The sequence below is a fragment of the Psittacula echo genome (genome assembly GCF_963264785.1).
Source record: "Psittacula echo genome assembly, chromosome: 2".
NCBI lineage: Eukaryota > Metazoa > Chordata > Aves > Psittaciformes > Psittacidae > Psittacula > Psittacula echo.
In genome coordinates this window covers 130,431,030-130,451,768 of record NC_137737.1, presented here as the reverse complement: position 1 = coordinate 130,451,768, position 20,739 = coordinate 130,431,030, and the positions used below count along the sequence as shown (strand labels likewise).

At 41.0% G+C, this 20,739-nt stretch overlaps 1 protein-coding gene across 1 annotated transcript in view; it reads right to left on the bottom strand.

The window, feature by feature from the left end:
• Positions 1 to 14,072, bottom strand: part of ZC2HC1A (zinc finger C2HC-type containing 1A) — a gene marked incomplete at its 3' end in the record, with an annotated part of 31,059 nt that extends 16,987 nt beyond the window's left edge. The window contains exons 1-4 of the mRNA XM_080609996.1: positions 14,015 to 14,072; positions 4,169 to 4,242; positions 3,321 to 3,437; positions 2,975 to 3,110 (exon numbers count right to left, since the gene is read on the bottom strand). Coding sequence (XP_080466122.1) covers positions 2,975 to 3,110; positions 3,321 to 3,437; positions 4,169 to 4,242; positions 14,015 to 14,030 — 343 coding nt within the window. The 5' untranslated portion in view covers positions 14,031 to 14,072. The remainder of the gene's footprint in view (positions 1 to 2,974; positions 3,111 to 3,320; positions 3,438 to 4,168; positions 4,243 to 14,014) is intronic.
• Positions 14,073 to 20,739: the final 6,667 nt, after the last annotated feature.

Sequence of the window (20,739 nt, the reverse complement as noted above, 5' to 3'; positions counted from 1 at the left end):
AAAAAACCATCACCAAAACACATGCCACATCACAAACACGGTTCAGTTTGTTCAAGATATGAAAATACATTAAAACTTTTCCCATACAAACAGCAAAGACAACAAAACCTGTTTCCTCTAGCAATTTTGAAAGGACTAAGAAATACTAACTGCAATACTATAAATTATAATTAAAGAAAAAAAAATCAGAAATCTAACAACAAAAAAAAAAAAAATCAGAGGAAATCCTTCCAAAATTGGGAGACAACTAGAGAGACATGCAAAACAGGGCAGTTGGTGGCTGTATTTATTATTTTTCACAATTAATTTAGCCACATTACAAAAAGTACTACTTGCAGGAACTATTACTAATAACATTGGGGAAAAAAACAGGAAGGCCATGAAAGTGTTTAAAGTACTCAAAGATCCCTCATCTGTATGCTCAAGGTATACCCCTCTAGATACACTGCCCTTGCAAAGTAAAGTATTTGGGCTGCAGTTTCAGACAGACATTTTAGTGTCTAAAGATATGGATGCTGAATTCCCTAGATTACAGTATTCAAAATCATGAACCATGTAAACAACTTCAGAAGCACTGGACACTGACAAAGCAGATTAAATTAGCATGTTCCTAGGTGATTTTAGAAACATATCAAAGAAAATAAGAATTCAGTCACTACCTCCAATATTACATTTAGATATTATACAGTCCAAAATAAAATTTGTGTTACATTTTACTACAAATGCAGCAGATCTGGCTTAATTACTTATCCTTTTAAATTAGTTATTTACTACTTCAAGTAACTAAAATGACATAGTGGCCACCAAACCACGAACTGTGACCCAGGAAGTGTGAGCAAAGTACACAGGAAGAACACAGTAATTCATCAGAGAAGTGACAGGATGGGAATCTCATGCAGTAACAACACGGATTTTTTTATTTATTTTACATAAAACTCCACTACCATCAGAATACTCAAACATAAAACTATACCTTAAGAGATAGATAGGGCCAAAGTTAAAAAAAAACAACAACAACAACAAAAAAAAATCCAAACAAACAAAAAACCAGAATAGATGAATAAAGCAGCTATGGAAGCCCCTAGATAGTAAGAAAAGACATTTCCAGCTGTCTTATGGCTCAATTCCCACAGAAGAATTTCAAAGCCCACTTAAGTAAATGGATCAGACTGTAGAGGATTAATATGGACTTTTTCAAGAATCAGGGATTGTATCCTCCTCATTTTGTAAACTGCTTAGCACCAGTCAGCCACCTGGCTATCTGGAAGTACTGTTCATACAGAAGAACTGTTAGGATTCAATGAAAGCTTTATAAAATACAAACTAATCAAAATAAAGCACAGTATACATATGGAGTCAAGTTCAACGCAAATGAGGTGACTTAAGTTCCTTCTTAGTATCATAAGGCTATTGCACATTTCTGAAGAAAAGGTGAGAGATGAAAGAACCAGCAATATTGCTTGCTTGCAAACTGAAAGCACACAATTAAGTATGAAATATTAATACAGAACTCTTCCCTTTCACAGGAGAGAAAAAAAAAAAAAAAGAACAGTTAGAAATATGCATGCCAAAGTCAGCTGAGTAGGAAAGGATAGATATACCCCATGATACCATGCACAATTCTCCTTCACTTCTACATGTAAAGTGGAAAAGGAGCAACAGTAGCTGTCCCTGCTCTATTTTTGTTTGGTTCGATTTCTGAGAAGAGAATCCACTGATTAATTTATCTTCATTCTTCCTCCTAAGTTTTACCCACTGCAGCTGGATGAAGTCAGGAGACTAAAACTTGTAAACTCAGCTTGGAAAAAGTAAAAGAAGGAAGAAACAGAAGCACAATATCTTTCTCTTCCCTCTACCTCCTATCTGCTTTCAAATGGGCTGAATAGAGTTATTTCCCTCTCTTAAAACTCATTGTGATGTCCGGAAACAAGGAAGCACCATTTTAGTAGGTTTTCCAAACTAGATTTAGTTCTGGCTGTTTCTGCCTAGATTATTAATGATCCTTTCCATGATCAAGCCTTATATTCCTTATCCACAGCATTAGCTATTGGTTTTACTTTACTATAAAATGCATATGGCATTTCAAGATAGCATGTACGAATGCTGAATATTATGACTTCACTTCTTACTATGAATTCACAATTACAATCCTAATACTGGGGTAATGCGTTTCCTATGGAGAAACAATGTAGGGAACACTCCCATCCTTGCTTGACCACAGGCAGAAGCAAAACACATGCTTTTTTCTGGTTTTTCCAATCCTTCTGAAAATAGCCATTGAACTGATCACATAGTTTAGCTCTCAGGACAAGAGCAAAAAATATATTCTCCAATCTATTATAACATTTCAAAAGTTAACTGAAAAGTATATTTCTTATTCACTCACATCAGACTGTATCAACACTTTATCCAGCCTCAGCTCTGAAGACATTAATACAAATCCCACACATCTCATACCCAAAATGCAAGTACCTCCACCTTATGAGGAAGGATCAACTACACACTAGAGCATGTACTGTACACATGAAACTAAATGTGAGTTCAGCAAGAAATAGGAGAGACTATATTTGAAGAACACAGTCAAAGTGCATTCCTACAATGTAAATAGGTTGTGGGTGTCCAGCATCTAATTAAAAAGGCAGTCTGTTCTCTCTGAGCAGTTCCACTGTTGTGGACAGAAACAAGGTGTTGAAACTGTTTGTCCAGCATATGATTTATAAGACAGTAGCAAGCTGTAAGTTGCCCTTAGCTATCTCTTGATTCATTAAAACAGTCATAGGCTTTGAAAGCTACACAGGATGGTAGCTAGCCAGATCCATAGTCACAAACCAGCATCTGCATGGGGATAATCAAATAGTTAACTTCAAGAACTTGTGATTATTGTATTCCAACAAATTCCTTTCCAGTTCAATTTTTTATAAATTAACTGAAAAAAACCCCACAATTCTCTAAAGAACAGGATTGTTTTACGTACCAGGGTCATACGATGGCGGAGGTGGTGGAGGCAGTTTCCCACCATCTTTAAGATTAAGTCCTTTGGCTGCTCGTATAGTAGCTATAAATTCCTCATGCTTTCGTCTCCAGTTGGAAGGTTTTTTGGGTGGTTCTGGCTAAGAAGCCAAAAAAGAAAGAGCTTTATATGTTTGAAGCTCTTACTTCAAGCTGAGTACGTGCCTTATTTTAGTACACAACATTATAGTTCAATTTCTTCTAGATCCTAGTTTATCTAATTATCACAAATCACCAGCAGAAATAAGCTTTATTATAATGCATACATAGTTTGCTTAAAATGTTCATATGCAGAGTAAATAACAACATACCCGTGGCTTCAGAGGTTTTACTGTGGGAATGTCAGTTCCTTCTGCTCTCTGTCGGCTGGAATCAAATGTCTTCCTTTTCTTGGCAGAAGTTTTTTGGCAAATGGGTCCATGCTTTTTCTACAAACAGAAGAAAACCAAGAAGGAGAATACAGAACTTAGCTTTCAACGTAAGTTATTAACATGTTCTTTTCCTCTTTCTCAGTATGCCAACCAGCAAACAAGGCCCAACTCTTGGTAAATCAGATCAGACTGCTTTCACTCAAACATCTATGCCAGCCATTATTTTTAAAGCAGAACTACAGGAATCCAGGACTGCACATACATGGACACAAAATTTTGGGCAATGAAAAATAGGGAGCATCTGTATTTGCCCCCTGCAAAAAAAAAAAGAATGATAATAGGTAAGCAGTATTTACATCGAGTGCTGTCTGATATCCATATGCATATTTAAGGACAGTCCAATTTCTATTAAGACTGAAAACCACAGTATGTTGAAGATGGCTAACAAAACGCTCCATTTACTAGCTGAGGCTGCATAATGCTAGGGCTTACATCTACAGAGGCAAGCAGTAATTCTGTGACCTAGAGAGGCTGCTTTCAGAAGCATGTATTTTCATAAAGTTATGGGAAGCTTAAATAAAATTAACCTCCCTCTAAGGCGCTTCAAAATTGAAACAAGTGGAATTTATAATTATTTGGGGTAAAAAAGAAAAAACCCACCAAAAAAAACCCCACCAAAACCCAAGCATCACTTGGTTCCTACTTTATTTAGCTAAAGTGACCATTGCTTAACTCTTCTATAAACTTATCAGATCTAAAAGCCAACAGTGCTCACTCACACCACTTACCAGTGCTGCTGGAAAGAAAGTCCTTCCACAAATCCTACATGGCAGCAGATCTCCAGTTTGCACTGTAACTTCATCTTAAAGAAAAAAACAACAAAAAACACAAAACCAAAACCATACTTATTTGTTTTAATTCAGGATAAAAATTTCTTTCCAGATTGGTAACCTCATATACTTCACAAAAGTAACAGTTGTTACTGTAAAAGTATACATTCTTTGAACTGTGCAGAGATAAAAAAGGAAAATGTGAGAGAAACAGTGTTGTTTTCGCATAATTGGGGATGGGGCTTTGCAATATTAAGCCTTACAATATTGGAATCATAGAATCTTTAGGGTTGGAAAGGACCTTAAGATTATCTAGTTCCAACTCCCCTGACATGGGCAGGGACACCTCACACTAAACCATGTCATCCAAGGCTCTGTCCAACCTGGCCTTGAACACCACCAGGGATGGAGCATTCACTACTTCCATTAAAAAGAGACTTGATAAAAGCTCACCTGATCGAGCAGTACTTATATATCACATACCAGTGCATAACAAATGCTAATTAGCATTCACTGCAGCTACAGTTACAGAGGTGGATTTTCTTACAGCATTCCTACCCTCCTTTGCTGCTGGCAGGTACCCAATCACATTTGTCAAGAGCTATTTCTACTACAACACCTCCTCCCCTGTAACATAAACCAATGACCCAAAACACAAAAGGAAGTTGTTTTAAAAAATGAGCTCTTTCAGTTTTGTTGAAACTGGGAAGCCTACAGACATTTAGATTTGCACACCTATCCTTTCAATTTTTAAATCATAACTCTTTGATTTTCCCCACCTTTAAAGTAAAAAAATAAAATTAAATAAAAAATAATCATGAAACCTTAATATTTCTCTCTAGGAGCCCAGGAGCCTTCCCTAACAGAAGGGCTAGCAATGTCACCAACATGAAATCCAATCTAAAAATAAATTTGCCAAAGTAAATAAATTTAAAAATAAAATTGCTGAAGTTGCAGTAGAGTTGGTCTTGGTGTGGGACTGTGGTTTGGGGATTTTTTTGTGTGTGGGTTCTGGTTCAAGGTTTGTATTTTTTGCTTTATTTTGTTGGTTTATTTTTTTTAATGCATTAGATATCACGCAAGAATGTCACACCACTTCTGGAACAGAAGTTAATAGAAATGGTTGTTATGTTAGGTGAAGGAGGTTTAAATAAAATAAAAAGAAGGAACACTGAAATCAAGAAACAGACGAAGTATTTGCTTGGCAAATGCATCTGATAATTGAAACTGGTAGTAAAATAGTGTCACGGTAATTTTCTTCAGTCTTCTTTAAGTCTCACAACAATGCGGGGATTACCATCATTTTGGTTATAAAACCACAGAAGACCTAAGATCCAGCAGCTATGCCTCTTTCTCCTTTTACTGTCTTTAATACCACTAATCACCAGCACTTAGCATGCTTGTATTAAACCTGAATGACCATAGTTAACCTGGAAAGGGAAAGACATAATTATTACTGCTATCTAATTTAAACACACTTAGGCAAAAGAGAACTATGTTCAGAATGGTTATGTGAATACCAAAGTAAGGAGCAGTATTTCAGCTGAAGTGATGCCAAAACTATTACATACAGCTTTACACCCTATTCTTCTACTGTCTGCTTGAGACCAGGTCTTAAATAAAAACACAAGAGTACAACCTGGTAAGATGATGGGTATCCAAATTAAACAACTTGGAAGTTTGATTAACAGCACCACAGTTACCTCATAGCCTGTGTTTCTAAACTGTCCAGCCAGAGCTCCTCCTCCAGCCACTTCTAGAGTACAACCTCCTTTCAAATCATGTTTTTCTACCTACACAGAAGTTATTGCACACATTCCTTTTGAATATGGTCACAGTCTAGTTACCCATACTTTCTGACTTTGAAGTTGGAATTTAGCTGTAAAGTTTGGGTGGCCCTCAAAGTCTGACAGCATAGCTGTACAGTCAGTCCCTCAGATGTAGCCCAGTGCTTTCAATACTCAGATGAATTTAGACCTCCTCAAAACCTAGATTTCTACAGAACTACTGCGTTTTTTTCTCTCCCCTCTCACGTTCACATACAGCAACTGATTTACAGCAGAAAGTGTAAGTTGCCAGTTCTCAGATTTATCTTTATCAGTACAATATGTGAAACTCATCAATACATACAAGCTGCATCTGACAGTCACAGGCATAATGCTAGCTCTTGCTGTCATGTTTACAAATTAAGCAGTTGTGTAAATAAACTCCACACCTAGAGGGAGCAGAAGTCTTCAGGATTACTGAACAGCTATTAATTGAAGTTTTATTCCAGTTTTCTCTTTTGAAGAGCTATGTATACCCAGGTATATGTCTGCACCTAGATATAAAATGCAGCTTCAAAGAAACAAGACTTTGCTTAGTCTCAATACCAATATTTTGTCATGTTGCAAAATCTGACTGCCCTTCAAAACCTTTTATTTATCTGCAGCAGTGACAGCACTAAATGACTTGGGCCAGTCAACTGCGATAATCACAACAACCAAGCCTCACTGAATTCAAACTTCCAGAAACATTTCAGTACAATTTCCAGTCTTGAGACTAGGTACCTATTTGAAACCAGCAAAGAATCTACAACTGCTGAAAGTTATTACTTGAGTGTTTGCCAAATTCTCCCACAAAATTCCATTTATTGCTTTTCGCATAATTTCCCTCTCATCTCCAAAAGCAAGGTACTTTCCACTTGAGATTTCCATATTTCGGGTAAAAAAAAAAAAAAAAAAAAAATCACAGTGATTTTCCTAGATTAATTAGAATCTGTATCCTCAAGCCACAGCATCTAGTTCTTTGGTGACTGTCAAGTCTCCAGAACATGTCCACTGATCAGTATTGACTAGGTTATATTTTTAATCAACACATGAAATAACAATAGTCTGAAAAGACTAATGACAGATACTATAAACAGGTATATATATTGTACTATAAATACTACAAACAAGAGTCACCTAAAAATGATACTGATGCAACATAGGTAGGGAACACTTCTTTGAACAGCCAAATATGATATAGAGCATCAATTTTTAAAGAGCATTAAATAAAATAATTAAAAGATCAATGTACACAATTTAAAAAAGTATACCAACAATGGTGTAAGTTTTGTAAGTTTTCTTTATTTTGCCAAAAGGAATTCTGAAATGCAAATGCAAGTCAGACAAAGATGCCATACTGCTTAGCAACTGGCAGTATTTACCATGCTTTGGTAAAGTCTACTTGATAACTGACAACATGCATGATTTACTCCACCAAGCAAATCCCTTCTTGCCTATGCTATTCAGCACTTTTCAAGAAGAGTTAGAGGAAGAAAGAGAAAATCAAAGCCAGCTCTGTCTCTTAGTATTCAACTGTTCACATACTTTGAAATATTTATACAATTAGGTTAGTCACAACTGTATAACAAATAGGAAACCAATCTACTTTTATCTATCTACCCCTAATCTTAGTGGAAAGTCTCATGAATTCTCTTCTACTTTTGTATTGACAATGCAATCTAATCTTGTATAAACCTGTCATTTCTGCTTCCAAAAGATAATAAAAAGCAGCATAACTTCCATTCCTTCAAGCTGAAAAGCCTGAGTTAGACTTTCATAGTACCTCTGCACTTTTTGCATCTGTTCAGCCTGACAATGCAAGTGCATTATATTTGTCAATATTACTGTTATTCCACTGAACAAGACTGATGATGGCAAGTTTGGTATAACTTCCTTGAAAATAACATATCAAGTCATCCCATTGCTCTAAAATGACAACCTGGAGGAGGATTTGGCAAAGGATTTTTTTGTGACTGAGAAATTAATTGCATGCAGCCAAGACAACTTGCATCATGGCATACTCCCCTTTTCTACAATTGTCTTTCTTTCCCCCCTTCCTCACATGAAGCATAACTTTTAATGTGGAAAATATACCAATGTCACACTAAAAATAACCAGCTTTCCTGGACTCCTCTTTAGGGCCATATCTCATGGGATTCTTTCAAGCAGATCCCTAAACAAGTCAAAGCCTGCTCTCCTGAAGTCCAGGGTTGAGATCCTTCTATTTGCTCAGCTTCCTCCCCTCAGGACCCTGAATTCAATCATCCCTTGGTCACTTCAGGTAAGGCTGCCTGCCCCTGGCCTTCACATCTCAAACATTTGTTGGTATGTCATCAGCAGAAATGAATCCCCTTGTCAGCTCCTCAGTCACCTGAGTCAGGAATTTGTCATCAATGCACACCAGAAGCCTCCTAGATTGCTTGTGCCTTGCTGATTTGTCCCTCCAGCTGGTATTGAGTGGTTCACAAGGGCCAGAGCCTGTGAATATGAGGCTTCTTTGAATTATCTGAAGGAAGCATCATCTTTTTCCTGATCAGGTGGATTGTAGCAGACACCCAGAACAGCATTTCCCACATTGGTCTGCCTGCTAACCCTGATCCATAAGCTCACAGGTGGCTCCACAGCAGAGCTCAGTGCATTCTCACTGCTCTTGCACAGAAAAGGCAACTTCTCTGCTTGCGGTCCAGCTGGTTCTTCCTGAACAGCCTGTATTCATCCACCTCAACACTGCAGTCCTGTGAGCTGTTCTACACATGATCTCAGCAAGATCCTATCCCTCCAACTGCATGCAGACCTCCAAATTCTCCTATTTCTTCCCATATTGTGTTAATATACAGACATTTTAGAGAGGCACTCAGTTGTGATGATTATCCAGAAAAATCAATGAGAGTTTCCCCTGTAATGCATATGGAAACACAGCAAAACCAAAGGCAAATAAGCAGCACTATCTGATCGATCTGACTTCCAGATACATTATCTGGTCTTCTATTAATGAGCTTTAAGATTCACTAAAACCACTAGAAAGTATGTGACCTATAAAATCTATGTATATGTTACACAATTCTGCTCTGGCTTCATAAACTCACTACTCTTCTCTATTAGGCTACAAGCACCATGATGACAGTAAGCAGGCAATCAAGCAAAGACGAGCTTTCTCACACTAGTCTTAAACCGAAACTGCTTTGCACCAGTGACCCCCAAACAAATTCTGTACTCTACTACACAAACGTAATTGGACAGAGCAATCCCAACTTAAGTCTTCTTGCTTATCAGAATATTACTCAGCTAACAATAAAATAATGTTTTAGAAACAATTCTGACAATTTTTATAATTTTAATTTGTATTGTATCAGTTCCCAGTTTGCTCCCTCCAGTCAACTGTTTAACATACCCCCAGAACTTGATTTTACTGAAATGAAACAACTGCTTTTTATAATAACCACATCGTCTGTGTGTGTGCAGGTAAAATACATTCATCTTCCTACTATACTCAACCAACTGAATTCAATTACTAGATTAATCTAGTTTCTGCAATTTAAGTTAAAAATACAGGAATTTTATAAAAAAATGTAGAAAAGGGTGTAAAATCTACTGGTTCCAAGATGCTGAAGAAACTAAGCTGAAACACTCAAATTACTGTCTACACATATTACCTCGTTCTTTTAAAGGTAAAACGTATTCTGACAGCACACTTCCCCTATCATAATGGCCTAAACTTAGCTTTCTGAATTTTCCTTAAGTAAAACATTTCCTTTCAGTTGCTTCACCAAAACATACCATTAATCAAAAAATAAAAACATAATTGCTTTAGAAAAAGTAAATACATTGACCACAATTATATAGTGTATTAAATGTCAAAATTAAATCATTTAAGTGAGGTGCACACATGCCTAGTGAAACACAGTAATTCAATGCAGTCACATTTATCAGTGTTTTAATGGCTACTGGAAACAAAAAAACTGCTTAAAAAGAATATACATTAATATTAGTTTTGCATTTCAATCCTTAATGTTTGGAACTTGTTGATTTAAGAACAATACTGCAAAATTTATTAAAAGAAAAAGAAAAAGCTGAAGTATTTCAAAAAGGCAGGAGCCTCTCTCAAATGGAGCTTAAGAAAATGGCTGCCAAAGCAAGGAAGCTGCTGCATATATCCAGTGAGGCAAGAGAAAGATGAATACTAAAGGGAAAGGAAGACTCGTATTAATATTACACTTTTTTTTCAAAACAGAAAAAAATTTCTATAGTATCAGGGAAAAACAGGACTGGGCATTAGCTTATGCAGAAATCCTGTCAAAGCAAGTATAAGCATTTGCTGTCAATAGTTGCGTTACTAATATAAAACCCTAAAATAGAATGCTTGCACTGTTTGGGGTGCAGTGTCTCAGACATTATCAGTGCCAGTGAAGGGTCCAGGGACAAACACTATTGCAGCACAGATCTCTGCTCTCAGCAGAAGATGCTACACAGCAAGCCTTATTCTTATGAGACCTCAAGGGCGCACCCAGACTGCTCCCAGTCTAAATGCTTAATCACAGTAGTCTCTACTTGGCATCTGCATGGGAAAGCTCTGGGTTTGAGACTGCAGGCTATTTCCTGAGCAAGCAGCCACCCATCCCCTCCCAACCGCAACCAGCTTTCTCTGGCTGCTAGAGCGCAGGCTGGAGAACACTGAGGCTGGATAAGTGCTGCCATTACTGACCACGGAGAGCTGGACTTTTGCCCTCAGACACAGCTGCCCCTTTGCCCTTCACACTTTAGGCAGCAGGAGTCCTGACCCGCTGGGATGGGCTGGGAACAAGCATGGGAACCATCATTTAGTCGGATCAAGCAGCTGTTGCTGGCATCCTCCCAGAGAAAACAACAGACTGGAGAGAAGCCAATCAAATGCCAATCACTGGACTGCTCCAGCTTATGTGAAGTCAGGAATGTGTGCTTGGATCTCCTCCTCCATCTCCTTCAAGCAAAAAAGGGAGCAACAGACATGCCAACATGACAGCTTTTTCTTGCCATCCACCAGTGAAAGCAACCAGCAGACGTTAACCCATCAAAAATAGTCCTGAGAGTCAGCACATGGTGGACTACTCAGGAAAGGATTTTTAAACTCACCTTACAAATCACTACATTTTCAGACACTGATGGTTTATTGCTCTGAGTATTTTCACTAGTAAATTAAATGAAAATTGAAAAACAGCCAAACAGCACACGGGCTGCAAAGTAACAAATAGTGAACTAGTGACTTTAGATTTTACATCAAATTTGTCACTTGTAATGACACAAGTGTGCACTGATTTCTTTTACAAAACTTTATATATTTCACTTTCAGTATGAATCTAGTAATATAATGATACTGATATACAAATAAAATAATAAAGTAACTGACTTAAAAAAAAAAAAAACAGAAGTAAATTTTAGAAAAAAACTTCAGTCTCACAGCAACCTACTTCACCATTTCACTGAACGCTTAAACTTGCATGTAGTGAGAAAATGCAACTGCAACACCGGAAATATTTAGCTTTTTAAATGCCAGTAATGCAGCTCCATGAGCCAACTAATCATGAATATAGTTAGAACTCTCCATCATGTTATGAAGGAATCATTACAAAATTATTTAACAGCATGCTCAAATAAACAGAAGTAAAACACATCTTGCATCTGTAGTGCTGAGCTCCCGAAAAGCAAAGCATTGGCTTCCGAGGGAAGAAAGTCCAGACCAAGCATCCTGCGCCTGAGGGGTCTTACACAGTCATAAAAACAGACTGCTGCCAAAAGACAAAGTCCCGCCCTCCACCATAAGGACATCGCTTACACACACAACTGCCAGGACCTGCTGTACAGATCAGCTCTGGGAAATGATTTTACTGAGCACTAATATAGGGAGGGAGCAGTCCAAGCCAGATTTCAGAAGCAGCCCATACTTCCATGTCAGGTGGATATGACTGTGCAACTGTGCTTCTAAACACAAATTTAATCTAAAATGGCAACCAGTAACACTACTCTTGAGTGGAGCAATGCCTGGAAAAAAAGCATAATTCCCAATGAAGTAATTTATTATTGTTATTAGTTTTGCTTACGTTTTTCCTGTCTTATGGCCACCTTTCTACAGAAACTTCATCTTGAGCCTAACCTAATGTGTGCCAAGAGACAGCTCAAACTGAAAAACTGTAAATCAAAGCAAAGCCACTTGCTTCAAACGTTTTGACATAAAAAAGGAAGCATTTTATGTTGCGATGATTTGTTTAGAGAAGGAAAAACACAGCACAAAGCAACCCACAAAAACGCAAAACCACTATGTTCTTTAGTTTCAAAAACTTTAGCATTCAAGGATGCTGGATAACAGCGCAAGATATGAGTGTTCACAATGCAATGCCATCTGAAGTTCTAGAAATGGCTTATTACCCATGCTATTCTCAAATTAATCTTGAGTGCTCAGAAGGAACATTATGAAAAAAATGCTTTGATAAGATGTAGCTTCTGAAAGTACTTTCAAGAAAAGGTTCACAGAGTAAACATGAGATTTCACCCATGCTTTAGCAGTTCTTCCTTCCACACCTAGTACCTACCAAAATACACAGAAAATGTAAACTATTTCCAGCAAAGTCAGAAGCTGGACAAGTTCTACTGCAAAAATGGCATGTTCTTTCAGGTTTCTGCTATTACCTGCAGGTCGACTTTCTGCCCACCCTCTGTTATGAAGATGCTAGAAACAGCTGGCATAGCTGGCCTTGGTAAGTTAGTACACAGTCAAATCAATTGATGGATGGGCTGCAGATGACATGCAGTCCCAATTGCAGTCAAAGACACAGCTTGCACAAAATTAAAGCAAGTCTTCCCCTTCTGGACAGGCAACATAGATTTGTCACGGGACTGTCATCAGAGTGCCTGATAAAGCATTATTTGATAAACACTGGACACCACCTTCAAATTTAAAGGCATTAATAGTCAGCAAAGCATAATGAGTAAATCAGAGAACCTATAGGGATTTTAATGCCAAATCGTATCCAAATGTACAGCTTTGAAGTCACTATGTCTAAGAACACTGTAAAATCTGACAAAGAAGGAAGACAAAGTAATTCAGGGAGAATTACTTCTCCAACTGTGCTAGAAGGGATAAAGAAAAAAGGCTAGCTTGTGCTCACCCCTATTTAAGCACTCACTTACCTCTAGTGAAGCACAGCATGGAAGACTTAATGACTGTTTTGGGAAAGTTACTCAGAAGAAGCCTGTGTTTTTTTCTTTAGTAGTAGAGTTAAAGCAACTTGCAAAACACAGTAATGACAAGCCTACCGAAATGCTCAGACAGCAAGCTGTAACTTCATAAATTCCAATCTGACCATAGATATCTACGCTATGATGGCTACTCTGGGGACTGATGGTAACTTCACTAACGCAGCTGGCACAGGATAAAGTTGCAAAGGATAAACTCAGCAAATACATACCTAGTCTTCACCGCACTGAACACTTCCCTAGCATCATAAGCGTATCCTAACACCCACGTTAGCCATCTGTTTGCAAAACAAGGATGCCTGGCAAGGACACCCGCCTGACCCACTGCCGTACTCCGCGTAACGCACCCTCCTCCAGCTACGGATCACCGAGCAGGCCCATTGCGCTCTGAGCTTGGCCACGGCAGGAAGGGGCCAGCGGGGCATGGCCACAGCCCCGCAGCTCGGCTGGGAGAACCGAAGAGCGCCCGAGACAAAGCGCAGCGAGGCCGGCTCTGACCGCCGCACTCTGCATAGGGAACTGCCACCACTCGCCTTTGTTCGCCGTCTCACAGGCACGCGGCCCCGCTTCTGCAGCACTCCCAAACTCAGCCCCGCCGCCCCCCGTACCGCCGCCGCGCCGCCGCAGGGGGGTCCGAGAACGGGGAAGGCGGTGCCCGAAACCCTAGCTCCCACCGCCACCGCCACCCAAGCACGCCCCGCCACAGCACAGAGCCTCGGCCCTGGCGCCGGCCGGTGAAGGGCAGAAACGCCTTGCCGCTGCCTCTCACCTTCCAACCCCTCCATGCTGCACCCTGACCAACAGCTCCAGTCCCTCCGCTGCTGTGGCAACGCCGCCACCTCCCCGCCCGCTAACAACCGCCGCTCCCATTGGCCGGACGGGCGGCGCGAGCGATCGGCCTGGCCTCCCCCTCCGCCGCCGCCAGCACCGCCTGCCACCACCCCACTCTTCTTCGAGCCCTCCCCCTGCCCGGTCTGCCCCGCCCCTGCAGCACGCCGCCCTCCCGGAAAGCCGCTCTCCCGGCAGCCCGGCCCCTCCCGCCCCGCCGCTTCCGCGTGTTGCCACGCAGTAGGTCTTCGGCCGCACCTTACTAGGTCGGTCGGTCTGTCCGAAGGAGCGGGGACCGTGGTCTGAGCGTCGTCCTGCAAAATGCGACCCTAGCCTAATTCTGGTACAGTCTGACCTGTCCTGTAGGCCAGGTGTTGAGGTTACGCTGTGGCCAGGATCTGTTTCCTCCAACAGTTGCCCTTGTACATGATGACCAAAGTGATTCACAGAATGGTTTGGGTTAGAAGGGGATTTAAAGCACATCTTGTTCCAACCCCCCTGCCATGGGCAGAGACACCTTCCACTAGACCAGGTTGCTCAAGGCCCGTCCAACCTCACCTTGAGCACTGCCAGGGATGGGGCAGCCACAGCTTCTCTCTTCAGTTCTTGTCTTCAACATGTTCTACTGTCTCACCATCTTCACAGTGAAGAACTTCTTCCTAATAATCTACTCTAAATCTCCCCTCTGTCAGCTTAAAGCAATTCCCCCTCATCCTGTCACTATATGCCTTTATAAAAAGTCCCTCTGCAGATTTCTTGTAGGTATTGGAAGCTGCTCTAAGGTGTCCCTGGAGCTTTCTCTTCTCCAGGCTGAACAAACTAACTCTCTCAGCCTGTTTTCACAGGAGAGGTGCTCCAGCCCCATGGCTCTTTACAGCTGTCCTGGTTTAGCAGTAGCAGTCATTTTTTCTCCTTCTTAGTAGCTGGTGCAGCGCTGTAGTTTTGACTTTCAGCCTGGGGATAATACTGATAAAGCCGATGTTTTCAGTTGCTGGTCAGAATGTTTACCCTGACCAAGGACTTTGTGAGTCTCATGCTCTGCCAGGGAGGAGGGGAAGCCGGGAGGAAGCAGAGACAGGACACCTGACCCAAACTAGCCAAAGAGGTATTCCTTACCACAGCACGTCATGCCCAGGATGTAGAACTGAGAGTCCCCGGAAGGGCTGGATCACTGCTGGGTGGGGGTGAAGTATCGGTCGGTGAGGTGTTGTATTCTCTTCCCTTGTTATTTCCTTTATCATTATTATTATTGGTGGTAGCAGTAGTGATTTGTGTTATAGCTTAGTTACTGGACTGTTCTTATCTCAACCCATGGGAGTTGCATTCTTTTGATTCTCCTCCCCATCCCTCCAGGAGTGGGGGGAAGAAAGGGTTGGGGGGAAGTAGACTGCGTGGTTCTAATTTACAGCCTGGGTTTAAACCACAACAGTAGCCCTTCTCTGGATTCAATCAAGCAGGTCCACATCCCTCTTGAGTTGGGGGTAAGCAAGTGAGGTGGAATAACTGTGCTGTTGAAAAGTTCCAGAGCCACCAGTCCCTGGATGGGTGCGGGCAGCAACCATGATGGTAGCAGAATCCTGCTGCCCTTGGCACCTGTGAGCCCACACAAGTGTGCTGTGGTGCAGCACAATGTGTGGCCATAGAGGTGCTTGCGGGAAAGCAGTGGGCAGCCACAGGGAAAGCACAAAAAATGGCTTCCAGGTTCATGGCCTGAAAATCTTGGAGTCAGTGGATTCCTCCGCCTTCTGTTTTTTTAATGGAAAGAGCTGCTACTATAAAATTAGTCTCTGAGGGCATGTCCTGCTGCAGGATAACATTTGCATGAAGGATGTTTTTGGAAAATACTACTACTAAGTTGCTGTTGACTAATGAATATGAATAATGCTTGATACATACTGAAATTCTTCTGTTCCTTTTACAAGAGCTCCTCACATTTTTAGCAACACAATAATTTAAAGGTTGGTTTTCTTTTTCTTAAAGACATTACTTTAGAATTAATTCTTACGATCTTTGATTTGCCTTTTTGTGGCCATATGCCATGAGCAACTAATAAAGTTTTTCTGTATAAAGTACAATTAATTTCTTATAGAAATTGCTACTGTCTTTATAGGCACATGCAAATTATTTCTCTTCTCACTCTAGACAAGTCAGTTGATATAGATTTGCTTGTCCATACAATCACAGTTACTGTCCCAATCACGGTACATCTGGGAATGCAACTCAAAAAAAGGAAAACAAATGCATAAAACCTAAATTAAATTGAAGATTATGATCGTGCTGTTTTCTCTGCATGTCCTTAGCACGGAACAAATAGATCCAGATGCTGCATGCCAAACAGCCACCGTGTAAACCATGATGAATATATGATTAAAATCATCTTTTGAGACCAAAAACTTGAAAATACATGGTAATTCTAGCTGCAATTTCTCTTGGTAGTTTAGAACCATGCTAAAAATACATTTCAAAATTGCCTTTGATCTGTAGAGCTTATGCTTATAAAATTACAGGCCATGCCAGAAGGAACTAGTTTGCCACCATGTTGCAGAGTCCTAAAATTTGCAAATTATCCATTAAATCTTTGACATAAAACTTAAATTCCCCAAAATTCTATGCTAAATTTATTAACTGCTAGTTTACACCATGCCTGCTTGTGCCAATAATGATTCTGGATTAAATATTTTCCTTATTGTTTACCTCTTTGATGTGTTTATAGGCAATTAGCATGCATGCTGTTTCAGTATTTGGCTTGTTAGCCTAAATGAAACAGAACTCTTCTGAACTGTCCTCAGAAACTATGTTTTCGGTTTTCATGGTGCCCTTTGTTTGCACCTTTCCCATGTTAATTCATATTTCATACATGATCAGAATCTTAAACTGCCCCTGAGAGGTGATGTTACTGCATCACTTAGAGTTCTTCGCCTCTGCTAGGAGTATTTCTACTAATGCATCTTAGGTTACATTTGCTATGTTATGGTAAGCTTGTAGGCACCAGTATATATTTAGCTCCTTTTCCATATCAGTTGTTTTGCAGAGGCAGCAACGATGATAGGAATTTTTTCCTATAAAGACTAATACAGTCTAAACATCTTCAGTTCAGAATCTTTGGTGTCTTTAAGAAGGACCAAGAAAATGCAGCCCTAAATGCAAAAGTCACATCTTCATTGCTCACACTTGTTTTAAAGAACTGAAATACAAACCCTCACATAGATGTGACTCACATAATATGGCCAAATTCCAGAAGGAATTCCAAAGAAGGTACTTAAAAGGTAAGATCAGACAAGCAGAAGTATAGAGATACCACTTAAGATTCAAACACAGTTTCCAAAAAGACTTGGGTCTCTTTCTGCTGAACAGTAAAGAAGTGTTTATTCAGTTTCAGTTGGTGAGAAAGGGGAGTCTGCCCACAGGGATAAGTTGCGAGTGGCAAATTATGAATCTGTGATAAATTATGAAGCCTCATTTTCCTAAGTTACAGCTTAGGCTGGATCTTTGGTTGTATAAGTCAGTGTTTTCAAAAGTGCCTAGAGATGTAGAATCATAGAATCATAGAATAGTTAGAGTTGGAAAGGACCTTAAGATCATCTAGTTCCAACCCCCCTGCCAGGGGCAGGGATACCTCACACTAAACTGTGACACCCAAGGCTTCGTCCAACCTGGCCTTGAACACCGCCAAGGATGGAGCATTCACAACCTCCCTGGGCAACCCATTCCAGTGCCTCACCACCCTTACAGTAAAGAACTTCCTCTTTATATCCAATCTAAACTTCCCCTGTTTAAGTTTTAACCCATTACCCCTTGTCCTGTCACTAGAGTCCCTAACGAACAGTCCCTCCCCAGCATCCTTGTAGGCACCCCTTCAGATACTGGAAGGCTGCTATGAGGTCTCCACGCAGCCTTCTCTTCTCCAGGCTGAACAGTCCCAACTTTCTCAGCCTATCTTCATAGCGGAGGTGCTCCAGTCCCCTGATCATACTCGTGACCCTCCTCTGGACTTGTTCCAACAGTTCCATGTCCTTTTTATGTTGAGGACACCAGAACTGCACACAATACTCCAAGTGAGGTCTCACGAGAGCAGAGTAGAGGGGCAGGATCACCTCCTTTGACCTGCTGGTCACGCTCTTTTTGATGCAGCCCAGGATACGGTTGGCTTTCTGGGCTGCGAGTGCACACTGAAGCCGGCTCATGTTCATTTTCTCATCGACCAACACCCCCAAGTCCTTCTCTGCAGGGCTGCTCTGAATCTCTTCTTTGCCCAACCTGTTCCTGGGATTGCTCCCACCCAGGTGTAGGACCTTGCACTTGGCATGGTTAAACTTCATAAGGTTGGCATCAGCCCACCTCACAAGCGTGTCGAGGTCCCTCTGGATGGCATCCCTTCCCTCCGGCGTATCAACCGAACCACACAGCTTGGTGTCATCGGCAAACTTGCTGAGGGCGCACTCAGTCCCACTGTCCATGTCACTGACAAAGATGTTGAACCAGATCGGTCCCAACACCGATCCCTGAGGGACACCACTCGTTACTGGTCTCCAGCTGGGCATTGAGCCATTGACCACAACTCTTTGCGTGCGGCCATCCAGCCAGTTCTTTATCCACCGAGTGGTCCACCCATCAAATTGATGTCTCTCCAATTTAGAGACAAGGATGTCATGTGGGACAGTGTCAAACGCTTTGCACAAGTCCAGGTAGATGACGTAAACTGCTCTGCCCCTGTCCATCAGTTCCATAGCCCCATCATAGAAGGCCACCAAATTGGTCAGGCAGGATTTCCCCTTAGTGAAGCCATGCTGGCTGTCAGCCACCATGTTGTTGTTTTTCATGTGCCTTAGCATGCCTTCCAGGAGAATCTGCTCCAAGATTTTACCAGGCACAGAGATGAGACTGACTGGTCTATAATTCCCTGGGTCATCCATTTTCCCCTTCTTGAAAATGGGGGTTATATTTCCCTATTTTCCAGTCATCGGGAACTTCACCTGACTGCGATGATTTTTCAAATATTATGGCCAGTGGCTTAGCAACTTCATTTGCCAGCTCCTTCAGGACCTGCGGATGGATTTCATCAGGTCCCATGGACTTGTGTATGTTCAGGTTCTCAAGATGGTCTTGAACCAGATCCTCTCCTACAGTGGGCCTTCATTCTCACAATCTCTGCACCTGCCTTCCAAGACTTGGGTGGTGTGGTCAGAGCCTTTGCTAGTGAAGACTGAGGCAAAGAAGTCATTAAGAACCTCAGCCTTCTCCAAATCCAGATTTGCCAGTTCTTCTGATAGCTTCTGGAGAGGGCCCACATTTTGTCCCTAGTCTGTCATTTATTCACAATGTACCCATAGAATCCCTTCCTGTTATCTTTCACATCCCTAGCCAAGATTAATTCTAACTTGGCCTTAGCTTTCCTAACCTGGCCCCTAGCTTTCCGGACAACATCCCTGTATTCTTCCCAGGCCACCTGTCCTTGCTTCCACCTTTTATAAGCCTCTCTTTTCCCTTGAAGTTTCCTCAGCAGCTCCTTATCCAGCTAAGGATGTCCCCTGTTCCTCCTGATGCACTTTCTTCTGGTCGGGATGCAACACTCCTGAGCTTTTAGTGGGTGATCCTTGAATATCAACCAACAGTCTTGGGCCCCCCTGCCCTCTAGGGCTATAGCCGATGGAACCTTACTAAGCAGGTTCCTGAAGAGGCCAAAGTCTGCTCTCTTGAAGCCCAGGGCTGTGAGCTTGCTGCACGCTCTTCTCACTGTCCCAAAGATCTTGAACTCGAACATCTCATGATGATCATCACGATCTAAGATTTGAAAAGGTCCTGAATTCAAAGCACAGGAAGCAGTGATACAAAATCTTTCTGCCTTCATCTCTGAAGGCAGAAGTAGAGGACTGAACTTACAGTACTCATAGGTCCCTGATGTACTTCTGATACATAAGGTGGTTTCTTTCCCTAGGTGTAGTGTTCCTGACCAGCAGAGCCTGACTGGTCACACAATAAACACAAGCCATTTCCCGTGTGTAAGCACCGTTTGTCATGCAGCTCCTCATGTGCTAGAGATACCTGGATTTTGATCATCTGGAAGGCACGTACTGATCACAGGATATATTTAGTAAAATGCAATGGGGAGAGTTTTCTGGCATTTAGAAATATTCATATGGCCAACAGCCACCCCAGGTAAGGTGGGAGTAAATATGGGTTACTGTATATATCAGTATAGAAAAATTTCTAAACTGAAGTGCTCCAAGTCTTTAGTCACTTTAGAAAGTGACTCAGAGCCAAAGTTTGACAATACATTGCCCTAGATCCTTGCAAAGTTCTGCAAATCTATCATTTGTGGCAGAAGTGTCATGAAAGTACTAAGTCCTGTAAAATGATCAGAATTTCATTAACATTTCAAATGCTTTTCTTCACCATTTGAATCCCTGTCACGATAACTAAAATCGTAATAGAAAATCAAAATCTGTTCACTATCTTTCATGTTAACAATGAACACTGGATAAAGAGGATTTCCCAAAGTGGCATTTTAAGTAATACACTTTGCACTATAACTAGCTTCTGGGAATTCAGATATGTTTGCACAAGGGGACTTTAAAGCTTAAATATTCTTACTAAGATTTTTTTTACAATTAGCACTAATTGAGGTCTACAGATGAGAATGATTACTCTCCTACTAAGATAATTCCT